The sequence below is a fragment of the Melozone crissalis genome, unplaced genomic scaffold (assembly GCF_028551555.1).
Source record: "Melozone crissalis strain CALT ecotype California unplaced genomic scaffold, PUWL_Pcris_2 ptg000012l_1, whole genome shotgun sequence".
In the NCBI taxonomy this organism is placed as follows: Eukaryota; Metazoa; Chordata; class Aves; order Passeriformes; family Passerellidae; genus Melozone; species Melozone crissalis.
In genome coordinates this window covers 13,159,749-13,172,636 of record NW_026535790.1, presented here as the reverse complement: position 1 = coordinate 13,172,636, position 12,888 = coordinate 13,159,749, and the positions used below count along the sequence as shown (strand labels likewise).

At 51.0% G+C, this 12,888-nt stretch overlaps 1 protein-coding gene across 5 annotated transcripts in view; it reads left to right on the top strand.

The window, feature by feature from the left end:
- The window catches only part of TNRC18 (trinucleotide repeat containing 18), a 54,694-nt gene that overhangs the window by 39,017 nt on the left and 2,789 nt on the right, over positions 1-12,888 (top strand). For 4 of the 5 annotated variants that reach the window (XM_054271325.1, XM_054271326.1, XM_054271327.1 and 1 more), the window contains 12 exons: positions 2,794-3,033; positions 4,963-5,405; positions 6,214-6,378; positions 7,140-7,281; positions 7,624-7,741; positions 8,010-8,085; positions 8,290-8,398; positions 9,324-9,440; positions 9,715-9,879; positions 10,429-11,735; positions 12,025-12,261; positions 12,717-12,791. In XM_054271325.1, the coding sequence (XP_054127300.1) occupies positions 2,794-3,033; positions 4,963-5,405; positions 6,214-6,378; positions 7,140-7,281; positions 7,624-7,741; positions 8,010-8,085; positions 8,290-8,398; positions 9,324-9,440; positions 9,715-9,879; positions 10,429-11,735; positions 12,025-12,261; positions 12,717-12,791 (3,194 nt within the window). The remainder of the gene's footprint in view (positions 1-2,793; positions 3,034-4,962; positions 5,406-6,213; positions 6,379-7,139; positions 7,282-7,623; positions 7,742-8,009; positions 8,086-8,289; positions 8,399-9,323; positions 9,441-9,714; positions 9,880-10,428; positions 11,736-12,024; positions 12,262-12,716; positions 12,792-12,888) is intronic. The other variant, XM_054271324.1, reaches the window with a different exon arrangement.

Genomic DNA, 12,888 nt, shown 5'->3' with positions numbered 1-12,888 from the left:
GATTTTTTAAAAAAATCCTTTTCCCCCTTGCTAGCTAAAAATCACCTTTTCAGGACAGAAAAAATATTGAGGCTTCAATTGTGTGAAGGCATGTGTGCATAGTTAATTTTAAACCCACACACAGTTTGGGTACAGTAGGAATGAAACTTCTGCTTCCCATTAAATACAGGCACCAGTGTCTCCAAGGAGCCATACAGATGGACAGAGAGCACCATGCCACCATGGCCAGAAGTTTGGGGACTTACTTTAGAAGCATGTGGGCTTGGAGCAGAGCCCCAAATGTCTTCTTTTTGCTTCATTTGTTACTTTTTGTCCCTTGGAAAAGTCAGAAAGAAGAGAAGCAGGGATTGTGTTGTGCATGTGGAGTGGGGTTAGCAAGATCTATCCTCGCCATGAGAGGTGGAGGAGGATAGATCTGTGCTGTGAATGTGTTAAAATGGGGTTATTTTCAGGCTGGAAATTGTATCTCCTGCAGATAAAAATATAAGTGTTGTGGTAAAAATGCTGACAAGGGACTGTCTTCAGTTGTCTTTCTGTAGCGTGACGCTGTGTGTGAGCAGGGGGCTGCAATAACCATCAGGCACCTCATTGTGCTCTGTATTTTCTGTAGCCTGAGGAGCAGCCTCTGCCATCCTGCCTTTTAAATCTGTTCTACCTGAGTGCCTCTGAAATACTGGAGCTGCAGGGCACCCTTTTGCCCTTGCACATGCAGTGTGTAAGTGCTGAAGGAATGTGATGCTGGGCAGTCCGTGGGGCTGAGCCAATGGAGCTGGACTGATCATGGATTTTCCTGCAAAATTTTCCCTTTTTTTCCCCTCATTTTCCTCCCCAACTGCTCACTGAGTCACTCTCTGCTCAGCCAGCTCTCAGGTCTGGCATGAGGGGCTGTACAGGTTGATTTTGTATTTTTTTTCCCCCTATTTTTGCTGAAAATTGCTGAATTTCACAGCTAGATGGGATGGATGAAGAAAGTCTTGCTACCCCACAGGGTGTCACTGAACTCAGGCACAGTTTTGCTGCTTTTCAGGCAGGTAGTTTTCACGTCTCAGAATAAAGTTCATCTGGATTTGTTTTCTCTTTGGCAAAATGTGATTTAAAACCAGCAGTTGTGACCCGTTTTCTGGAAGGGGAAGGAATCTGATCCAAATTTGCTGTGGATTTTTTTTTTTTGCATGTGGTTTTTATGCAAGGAGTGAACAGGATTGTGGATTTCTTGGTATTGATTGCAGGACTGTAGGTTTAGTAGCATTTTTATATCACGAGGAACGAGTCTGAGCAACTGAAATGGGGAAAGAATTTTTATGCAGTTAAAAATTAGTATTCTCTGACTATCAGATGTATGCTACAGAGATAAGCCATCCATGTTAAAAAAAAGGCAAAAAAAGCTGCCAGTTACCTCAGTTGATAAAATACAAGAATGAGAACATTGTTTTCTGATATTCCTGTTCTTTCTAATATCATGGAAAAATAACACTTGTGTTATTGTGGTTTTTTCTGAGCAACCAAGTGTTGAGGACGTTTTTATCTATCCCAGAGGGCATATGTGAAAAGAAAAGGATTTTCATGTTCATTCCAGCTCATTTTGAAGGGATCTGGTTTCTCATTTGGCTGGATTTCAGACACAAGGATAGTGGCTGGTAGGAGCTGGGGAGTGGGCTCAGAACAGGGCTCCTGCTAGTGGTGGAAATTTTCCAGCAGCCTCAATGATCCTACTTAAGCCCTCAATTTCAAAAGAAATGAAATATCTTTTCCAGACCCACGTTTTGAAGTTTAATATATATATTTTTATAGATGTGTGTGCTCATATATGTGTGTGTATAAGTGTGTGTGTGTGGTACATGTGCATCTGTGAAGTGGCTTGCTCACCAGCACTCACTGGATGAGATGCTGTTAAAATTAATTGCCTCTGAGCTGCTGACAGACTCTTGGGAAGCGCTGTAGGGAGGGAGAGGTGCCACTCTTGGAGCATCTACCCCCAAAATACCTGCTGTGTACACACCCTAGAGGAAACCCCCAGCCCACTGCTCTGCAGGTGGCAGCTGAGGCAGGCAGTGAAGGTGATTTCTTTGCCAGAATTAGATTTTGGCTGTGAGCAGCTCGTCCTGCCTGCGCTGAGCTCTGGGCTTCCCTGTCCTGAGCTGTAGAGAGGGAAATGAAAGGAAGGCATGGAGAGGGTTCAAACACTGCTCCTTGTCTCCAGCACTACCTGCACTTTCCTCCCTTATGCATTCCAAATCCATTGCTTTCGAATTATTATTTCTCCCCCCTCTCTTTGCATTTTTGCTTCCTGCCCCTTCTCCTCCCTGTGTTCCCCTTGCCTCCCGCCATGGCTCAGGCTGCTCTCTGGTATTCCCCTTCCCTGCTGATCTCTGGTTCTGATTACACTAATGGATTTCATTATGGAGGAAGTGTTGGTGGGCGGGAGGGGAATCCCACAGCTCCCAGGTCGGGATTTTCAAAGGAATTAAGCTTTTAATTCCTCCTGAAAGCTGTAGGGAAGGGGTGCCTGGCATCCTTTTCAAATCTGCCAGCCCCCTGCTCTTCCCTCCCTTGCCCCGAGTGGGTTGTCTTTGCTGTACCCTGTATTGCTGTGTCCCTGCAGGGTGGTGGCAGGCAGGGTGACAGCGGCTCTATGGCTGCAAGGACACGTGTGTGCCCATGGGCCAGCGTCCTGTGGCTCAGTGCCACCTTGGTGGGCACAGAGCAGCAGGAGGGTTGCGCTCCGGGTTGGGGCTGTGGCTGGTGCACAGCTCCGTGAGGTTTGTAACGCGCTCCCTGTTCTCTGCGTGCCAGATTCCAGCTCCGAGGAGGAGGATGACGACGATGAGGAGGAAGAGGAGGAAGCAGAGGACTATGGCACGGATGGCACAGACAGGCTGTCGTCACCTGCCCTGGATGAGAGTGGCCTGGGCCTTCTGGCCAGGTTTGCTGCCAGCGCCATGCCCAGCCCCATCGTTCCCCCTCCGCTCTCCATCATCCAGCTGGAGGCCAAGCAGAAGGCCAAGAAGAAGGAGGAGAGGCAGAGCCTGATGGGTGAGTCCCATGGTGGTGCTGTGGGGGCAAGGTGAAAGGTTTGGGAGGTCCCAGCTGTGCTGCAAGAGAGCAGGTTGTGTACCCAGACACTGAGCTGCCCTAGTTTTGCTTTGGCAGCTTGGTCCTGATGCTGAAGGTGGAAAAGTGGCTGATAGGGAGACAAAAGCCAGTCATGGACATGGCAGGTTAGCAGCTGCAGACATGGCTTCCCTAGGGACAGCTGTGGCTTTGTCAAAGTTTCCTCTTTTCCTCTTTTGCTCTCTTGAGAATTTTTTGGCAAATTCTCAACAAGACACACTGCAAAGGCAAGCAGGGGGATGCTGCATCCCCTTGGACGGAGTGCAGAAGGCACTGAAGTGCTGTTAAATTTTAGGGAAGGAAGCATGTGCTAAATGCAGCTGATCTTGGATACCCAAGGGAAGCACAGACACCCAAGCAGAAGAAAAGCTCTTTCCATCAGCCCATTCCATCAGCTTCCTTATAGAAACCAGCCAGAGAGACTTGAAACAAGCATTCCTTCCTCTGCTCCTGTGTTTGCAGTGCCAGAATCTGCAGATTCAGGTTTTCTGCAGTGCCTCTGTCTCAATGTCAATGTATTGGGAACTTAATTTCTTCCTCTCCCCATGCCTTGCTGCACAAGTGCCCATTGGTGACATTGTTCGTGGTCAGACAGATCTATATGGGTTCCATTTATAAATTCTCTATTAATATTTATTAAGTGATAATGGAATTTATAGCATGCTTCAGAATGGAAAATGATGTCCTCCTTGGGAGCCTGGCTTGTTTTAGCCCTGTTTCCATGCTGTATTAGGCTTTGGCCAACTTGTTCCAACAGCCTCTGCTTAGAATTTATTGTCTTGTAATCTGCCCTCCTTGAAACTGGAAGCATCTAGAAATTACCTCATGCAGTACTGAGAGAGGAGAAGGAGTGTTTTAATTTCCAGTGGGTTTTTCATTTTGAGCTTTGCCAACTTTGTTTTTGACGTGCTGGCTCTTTTTCTCTCCATGCTGGGGCTGTCTCAGGGGAAGAGGATTGGGTGGAAGATAAGAGCAGTTTTCCTGCAGACTGAATTTACCCAGGAAAGTGAGTGTATTTGAGAGAAGGACCAAGAGAAGATGCTTTCCTTGCTTGTGCCATGTACATTTTCATTTTCCCACGTGCCTACCTCCTGCCCATGTTGCTGGATGTAGGTGCTGCCTCAGTTTCTCTTCTGCCCCTCTTGCTTTCCTTTATCAGGTTCAGGGGAACACAGTGAAAGTGGGGAATATCTTGGCATTACTGCAGTATTTCAGGCCTCTGGGTACTGCTGTGCTCATGGTGCTGAGCAGAGGCCAATGTGAGGGGAATTCCACTTGCCACAGACAAAAGATCATTTACCTCTCTTGACTTTAAGGCGACTCCTTGAGCCAGTAAAAGGATTTGTGGTGTCTGTTGGCCAATTGGGAAAAAATAAGCTTGAAATTTTGGTTTATTCCATTTGTTAAAAGACATTGTTCTCCTGAAACAAAGGTGAAACTGGAGAGGGCTCCCACCAGGAGAGAAGGAGGGATCAGCTTGTGGGGTTTATGCTTGGTTTCAGCTGAGCAGCTCCTTTTTGAGGAGGGGCATGTTAAAGTCTATTTTCTCTTCAGAGCTTCCCTGCAGGGTTTGGCCTGTGGGAGAAAGGAGCAAATGGAGGCAGGGAACACACTGAACCACACTGCCTGAATTGTTGGCCTTTGGTTTGGAGCAGGGCAGGCTTATTTCCAGGGAATTTCCAGAGTGTTTTATGGGTCAGAAATGGAGGTCTGAGGGATGTGAGGATTGAAAAGAAGAACAAGCAAGAGCTCTATTGAACAGGCACAGCATACCCCAGAGGTTTCCAGCAGGATGTGTCCCCTCTTGGCTCAGCCAGGGCTCTGACTGATGGTTCAATCCTTTGCACCTAGGGACAGAGTTTGAGTACACTGACTCGGAGAGCGAGATCAAGATCAGGAAGAAATCTCCCTCAGGGCTGCTGCGCGGCAAGAAGGGGCCGCTGGAGCCCAGCAGCATCCCGGCCAGCCAGGCCCCCAGCAGCCTGGACTCCACATCTGGGAGCGCTGACAAGGCCAAGCTGGGCTCTGAGAAAGGCCGAAAGCTGAAGAAATTCAAATCCCCCAAGGACCTGAGCTTTGAGTTCGGGCTGGAGGCCAGCGATGACGACCTGTGGAACCGGCGCCGCAGCGAGCGCATCTTCCTCCACGACGCCACCACCTCCTCGGCCATGCTGGCATCCACAGCTCCTGCCAGCTCCACCCCCGTCCCCAAACCTGGCCGATGCAGCAAGGGGGCCCCCATGAGCCCCAAAAAGGAGAGCAGCAAGGGGAAGGACAGGAAGGAGCTCAGCAAGGTGAGGAAGGTGCTGGCCAGATTGGTGTTGGGACGCTTGGGAGCTGGGGGTGAAGGGAGGGCAATAAACTCCACTAAGGTAGAGGTGAGACAGGACTCAACTCCTGTCTCAGCAGTTGTTTGGCTGCCCCCTGTACACCCAGAGGCTCTGTCAGACTTGGGTCTGACTTGCAGGGGGTAAAAGCCATGTTTGAATGGGGCTGGTTACTTCTGTCTCCCTCCATGTCCCAAATCCATTCTGTTTGGGTGGCCAGAGTTGATGATCCTGCATTAAAACAGATCCTGAGAAATCTCTCTCCCACTCTCTGCATGAGGTTGTCCTCTTGATGACCCGTGGCCCCCAGACTGGCCTTTAAGGCTGTTCCCCTTTTACATGGTGACTTCTGAGGTCTGTCCCTGGCTGGGAGTGACAGTGGTCTCTGGGTTACTGGCTTTTCATCTAAGCTGAATGCTTGGCTCCCTCTGGCTTCAGTTCAGTTCATGGCAGTGTTATGGAAGAACACTGATGGGGAGAGTTAGACAAGTTAATTGTGACATGAGGCCAACTGGGATCTTCTTGGAGCTCTTTGGAGGCAGATTTGATGGGCAGGAGTTGCTCTCCAGGGTAATGAAAAGCTCTTCCCATAATGTGTGAAACCAGAAAGCAGAGGTGGGAGACGTAGGATGTGATGTGGGCAGTGAACTAACTGCTGGCTGAACATAGTCCTACCTGTGCATAGCCTGCCTTGCTCCACCTTTGCCCTCTCCTTGGACCCAGATCTTTACCAATCTTCTCTTTACTGATGGAAGTGTTTTGTTTTTATTTTTAGCAGCGGAAGAAGGGTAAAGAAACGCCCTGCTGCTCCTCCTCCTCATCCATGTCTCCTCCTGGCATCCCCAGCTCCCCCTCTGATGTTCGGGTCACCCTGGCAAGTGCACTGGGCTCCACCAAGAAGAGCAAAGCTAAGGTGAAAGCCAAGGAGGTGAAAAAAGAGGTGAGGGACAGGTTCTAGTGTGGCTGGAGTGCAGGGTGACTGGCAGAGCACCTGGGCTGTTGCAGTGTGAGGGAGGGAAAGCAGAGGTGCAGGTTTTGCTGGGTCTGTGACAGGCAAAGGGCTGGTTTGAAAAGCCTAAAACTCTCTGACAGTACCTGCTGGTACCATCTGGTGTTCATTTGCCTTCATCCCCCAAATCAGTGAGCAGGCAGGATTTTCTCCAAGGCTGCCACGGGGTGGAGGAAGAGCATGGACAGCACGGACCAAGGAGATGGAGATGGAGTAGCCTTGCTCAGCACTGGGGCACAGCTGGTTCCTGCTCCACTGCTGCAGCCTGTCATCTCTCATAACACGCATTGCTGCCTTCTCACATGATTTCTGTGTGATGGTTATGATCTGTGTGTAACAGCAAGGAACATATCATGGAGACTGGAGAAGAAATAGGAGCAGTGCCTGGTGCCTGTTCGGGGAAGGCGGAGGCTCAGGAGCGTTGTGGTGATGCAGAGCAAAACTACAGCTCCACAGCATTTCTCCCAACCTCTGAGAGTGAGGATGTGGGGAATAGCTTTTGTTTAACTGCTGGTGATGCTTGGGGGATGAAGGCAGCAAAAAGTCTGGGTACCCCCACTTAACTCTCCATGGTGAGGATGGAGGCAGGTTTGTCCTGATATCCTCAGGTTATTTTTTGCTGGAGGGAGGTGAGGTGGGATCAGGCTGTTTCCTGTGGTGGTCCAGCTGATGTGCTGCTTGCTGTCCTGCAGAACCGAGGGAAAGGAGGAGCTGTCAGCAAGCTCATGGAGAGCATGGCAGCAGAGGAGGATTTTGAACCCAACCAAGACAGCAGCTTCTCAGAGGATGAGAACATCCCACTGAGCATGCTGGTTGAGAGGCCACCCACACCAGGTAAGGGCAGGATTTTATAGGCAGGGGAGCTGGCCAGGTTTCCTAGGGCTGCTCAGGGGACAACTGTGCTGCTTTCACACATTCCTCATCCAAAGCCATGAGTCTTTGGGATGGAGATACCACTTCTTCAGTCAATTCAATAAAAACTAAGCCTGATCAGCATGGCTCACTGTGACATCTAGTTGAAGCCCAGTCTCTGAATTGTCCTATTTTCATTACTGGTATGTTATTATTACCAAGAGAGGGGACAGTGATGCTGGGATTATTAAGTTTCCTTCTCCCCTCACTGTCCCTTTCCCATGTGGTTCTCTCTAATCCCGATCTTGCTCCCACACCTCACAGCTCCCCGCTCCTGCATCATTGACAAGGATGAGCTGAAGGATGGCCTGCGTGTCCTCATCCCCATGGATGACAAACTGCTCTATGCTGGGCACGTCAAGACAGTGCATTCACCAGACATGTGAGTGGAGGGGCTGCCTGGAATGTGCCAGAAAATGGGGACATAGCTGCTGTATGGATCAATTTGGGGGTTGTGTAGAGCTGGCTGCCCAGAGACTGACAGTGTCTGGCAGGGAGGGAAGGAGAGTCCACTCTGGTTTATCAGCACTGAGGGAAATCCAATTATCTCTCATGAAGTGCTCTCACATCCTCTCCCCTCAGAGGGAGGCGTTACCTGGAGGGGGTGGTGTCTCCCATGTGCTGTGTCTGACCCAGCCTTTGTGTTTCAGATACCGGGTGGTGGTGGAGGGCGAGAGGGGAAACCGTCCCCACATTTACTGCCTGGAGCAGCTCCTGCAGGAAGCGGTATGTGCTGCCAAAGCTGCCTGTGCTCGGTGCCCATGGCCTGCTCTGGGGTGGGGGAGGCTAGCTGGAAGCTCTCTCCTCCTGCAGCTGCAGGGAAATGTCCCTTGCCATCCATAGAGCTGCTTTGCTCCATGGCAGCTGTGCTGGGATGGTCTGTGCTGGTGCCAGGGTGGTCAATGATTGCCTTCCTCTTGCCCTGAGCAGATCATCGATGTGAAGCCCCCCTCAGTGCGGTTCCTGCCCGAGGGCACGAGGATTGCAGCCTACTGGAGCCAGCAGTACCGCTGCCTCTACCCAGGGACAGTTGTCCGAGGTAAGGCCACCCTGCCTGCTCTGTGCTCTGAACCTGGGATGTCTCAGCCCTGTGTGTCCTTAGGGATGTCAGGCTTGTCTGGGCAAGCCCTCACCTCTGCTGGGAATGTCCTGGAAGTCAGAGCCTGGCTTGTTCTCTCCTCCAGGTCATGCCCCTCTCATTAATGATGCAGATTTAGTAACATCCTGCAGATTCAGGAAGAGGTTCGAGCCATTTAGGAGCTTAAATACATCAAGGACATTTAATACATTTCAGAAAGTTAGAATTTATTCCAAGCATCGATTATTTCTGAGGCTGTGGACATTTCTAAATCACCTGGATACTCACAACTATTGTTCTGAAATGAAACACCAGTCTGATCCCATTAGAAAGTTGGTGAATTGTCCTGAATGGCTCAGGACAATTCTGCCATGGCTGGTGTTGTTTTTGGGATCTTGGTCATACCACATATGTAAAAGGGAATAATTACTTATGATGTGTAAACCAGTAATGCTAATGCAAGAAGAGAGGCTGAGAACACAATTCTCTTGGAGAAGGTGAAAAACAGCAATTTATGATGGCTGAGAGTAGTTAAAAATTCAGCTTAAAAAAAAACGATATTTCAGTGAAAGGAGAGAAGTTAATTTCTGCAAATAAGGGGAAATAGTGGAGAGAGGTGGGAAGTCAAACTGGAATGGCTGTTATGTTCTGGAGCAGTGCTGCTGACGGGGTATTTCACACTGAGTGGGCTGGTTTAGTGTTATCAGGGACTTTCCATTGCAGAGTGAGCCTTCTGTGCCCTCCCTGCACAGCCCAGGACAGGTGAAGTGGGTGCTTTGCAGCTGCTGCAGCACCCCCGTCTTTCCCCATGTCCCCACTTCCCTTACAAGGGGTTTGTACTCTGATGGTTGTTGCTAATCCCATCTGCTGCTCCCCCATCCCACAGGAACCCTGGATCTGGAGGAAGATGGTGATCTCATCACCGTAGAGTTCGATGACGGGGACACGGGACGCATCCCACTGTCTCACATTCGGCTTCTCCCACCTGACTACAAGATCCAGTGTGAGTCTTGCTGTTCAGTTTATTGCAAGACACTTCCTGCTCTGACATATATGGAGTTTTGGGCTGCTTTCCTCAAATTTTGGGACAATTTCACAGACTTTCAGTCACAAAGATTGCACCATCAATTACAGAACACGGAGCTGGGGCGGGATGTCACCCATAAGGAAAAAGGCCCAGTCCCTGTTGCAGATTTGGTTGGGTTACTTTCACTCTATCACATCTCTGTTTTATGTGTAATTTGACTACATTTGAACATCTCTTTGACCTGTTCCAGGTGCTGAGCCTTCCCCTGCCCTTTTGGTGCCCAGCACCAAGCGCAGAAGCCGTAAATCCAGCAAAGACACTGGAGAAGGAAAAGAGGGATCTGCCCTGGGGTCAGAGGAGCCTGTGTCAAAGGGCAAAGGGCGAGGCAGAAAGCCAAGTGTCAAGGCCAAAGCTGGTAAGTTGCACACTGCCAGGCCTGGAGCTGAGGGAATCCTTGCACAGTTCCCCACTGTTCTCCCCAAGTTAGGGCTGTTGCTTGGAGCAGGATTTGGGTGAGGGTGGATGCATTGCTTGAGTGCAAAGCACCCGTGCATCTCCCTCTGCTGTGGCTACAGTCTACAGGAGGCTGGCTTGGAAGGTGGGCTGTGCTGTGACAGCCTCCTTCTGTCAGTCAGGCATGTGGAGCACAGAGTCCTTTTTTCAGCTGAGCATCTCTGCAGCTGTAAATAGAGCCAAAGGTACAGGAGATTTGTAGTTTGGTTCTCCTGAAGTTACAGCAGCACCCCTGGGCATTGCCCGTCACTTCTCACAAGTACTGGCACCAGGCCAGGCTGTTCAGTGAGCATTGAAGACACCCCTTGTGCTCCTTTGGGGGTTCCTGAGCAGGCAGGAACAAGCCATGCTTGGCCAGAGACCAGTCAGCACTGGTATCTGGTTGTATCTGAGCTAATAAAGCCCATCTGGAGGGATAACATCATATCTTTGTGTTTCTTCCCCTCTGCAGAAGAGGCTGCCTTGCCTGAAGAGAAGGATCAGGTGGAGTCTTCACCTGTTACCTCCTCAGTCCCAGAGAAGCCGGCCTGCTTGAGCAAGCCAAGCATGAAGGGGTCGCGAAAATCGCAACCGCTGCCGACTGGAGGCTCTCCTGCTCCCACAGAGGAAAAGCGCTCAAAAGCCAGCAAAATGAAGATCTCCACGAAGCTGCACAGCCCCCCCCAACCCTCTTACCAGCCTGCTGTGTTTGGCAGCATCCTGGGCACGGAGCCCTACAGCGATCTCCCAGGAACGCTGGCGGCCTTTGGCTCCAGCGATGCTTCGGTGTCCAAAGCCAAGGCCAAGAAAGGGCGGCCCGCAGAAGAGACACAAGAGTTTGGCACCATAGTCAAGGCTCAGAGGAAACATGACAATGAAATCCTGATCAAGCTGGACCATGAGGGTGTGATGTCTCCAAAGACAAAGAAGATGAAGGAGGCGATGAGGATGCTGGAGGACTCAAACCTGGCCAGTCGCAGAGATGGGAAGGGTCTCTTGGGGCTGGGCTATTCTGCTGCAGTGAGTGTGGAGGGCAAGCAGAAATCTTCCCGAGCCAAGGTGGCTGAGGGAGACCCTTCCCCTGCCAGCTTTGGAGGGAAGTTTGATGCCTCAGCAGAGAGCCTTGCTGCCTCAAAGGACCAGGAAGAAAAGGCAGCAGCTCCAGCAGGTGTGGAGGAGTCTGAGAGCAACAGCAGCGACAGCAGCTCGGAGTCAGAGGGAGAAGAGGAGGCTGAGAAGAACCAAGGGGAAGCCCAGGACAGCAGCTCAGCCAGCTCAAGAGCATCCACCCCTCTCTCTTCCTCCAACTCCTCCTCTTCTTCCTCTTCTAGCAGCAGCTCCTCTTCATCTTCATCTTCCTCCTCTTCCTCCACCTCATCAACCTCTTCTTCATCAAGCTCCAGCTCTTCTTCCTCCTCCACTACGGATGAAGATTCCTCCTGTAGCTCTGACGACGAAGTAGCTGAGGCCCAGCCCAGTTCCTCGGTGCAGCAAACCCTCCCTCCCAAGCCAACCAAGCAGGCAGGGAAATCCCGGGCGTCCTCCCACACACAGAGCCAGAAGCAGCCGGCGCAGCAGCCGCAGCAGCAGCCGCAGCAGCAGCCGGCAGCGCCGCAGGGCGGCAACAAGAGCCGGCCCAAGAAGCGCGAGGGCATCCACCTGCCCACCACCAAGGAGCTGGCCAAGCGCCAGCGCCTGCCCTCCGTGGAGAACAGGCCCAAGATCGCCGCTTTCCTCCCGGCACGGCAGCTGTGGAAGTGGTTTGGGAAACCCACACAGGTAAATGCTCTGTAGTGCTCAGCATTCAGCACTGGTTTTGCCTTCTGGTGCCTCTTCCCTTTTCCTGCAGTGGTGGAACTGCTGGCATGGTGTGCCACCTGTGCTGGGAGATGGGGGTTGGCTTTCACTGTGTTGGGGAAGCCATTCTGTGTGGTGTATCCCACTGCCCCAATTCCTGTGGGAATACTGCCAACAGCAAAGGGATGCACGCAGGAGAGGGCAGACATTGGTTTGTAGGGAAAATGTGGGTGATCCCTGGCTGACCACTTGCATGATGCTCTCTTGGCAGAGACGAGGAATGAAAGGGAAGGCCAGGAAGCTGTTCTACAAGGCCATCGTGCGGGGCAAGGAGATCATCCGCATCGGAGACTGCGCCGTTTTCCTCTCCGCCGGCCGCCCCAACCTGCCCTACATCGGCCGCATCCAGAGCATGTGGGAGTCCTGGGGCAACAACATGGTGGTCAGAGTCAAATGGTTTTATCACCCAGAAGAAACCAACCCTGGGAAGAAACTCAATGAAGGCAAGGTAGGCTGGTCTCCTTTGCTGAGAGGGCTGCAAAGCTCCTTGCTCCCTTTTGTTTCCAACGATGAGGAAAACACCCAAAGCCCAGTTCGTTACTGGTACCTTGAAGGGGGTGGCCCCATGTTTTCCTCTGTGGTGTGGGCAAGTCCAGTGTTGGGCCCTTGAAGAAGGGAGGGGTGGGTTTCTTTGTATTAGGAAATGAAGACTTTTGTGTGAGTCCAAAAAAAGTGTCAAGATCCAGATCAAATCTTTAAAGTGTAAGAAGGATGGGCTTGGTGCTCAGAAACACTGAATTTTGCACATGTGTGCAGCTGGTTGACAGCAGGATTTATTCCTAGTGGCAGTGGGCAGGGGCTGAAGGTCCAAAAGCACTTGTGGTGGGCAGGAGATGATGACATGGAAAAACAACAAATTCACCAGTTTTTCATTTCTGTTTCCTCTTTTCTTCTTGGGCACAGCGCTGGGATCAGAAATCAGGCAGGAGTCTGGCCACAGCTTTGCAGGCATCCAACCAAAGGAAGGACTTTATGGAGGTTGGTGAGACTGGGAGAAGGTTGGGAGGGAATGCTGGGTACCCTGTAACAAATAAATACTGGAAATGCCCCCCAGACTTCTCTGGCTCTTGATTTT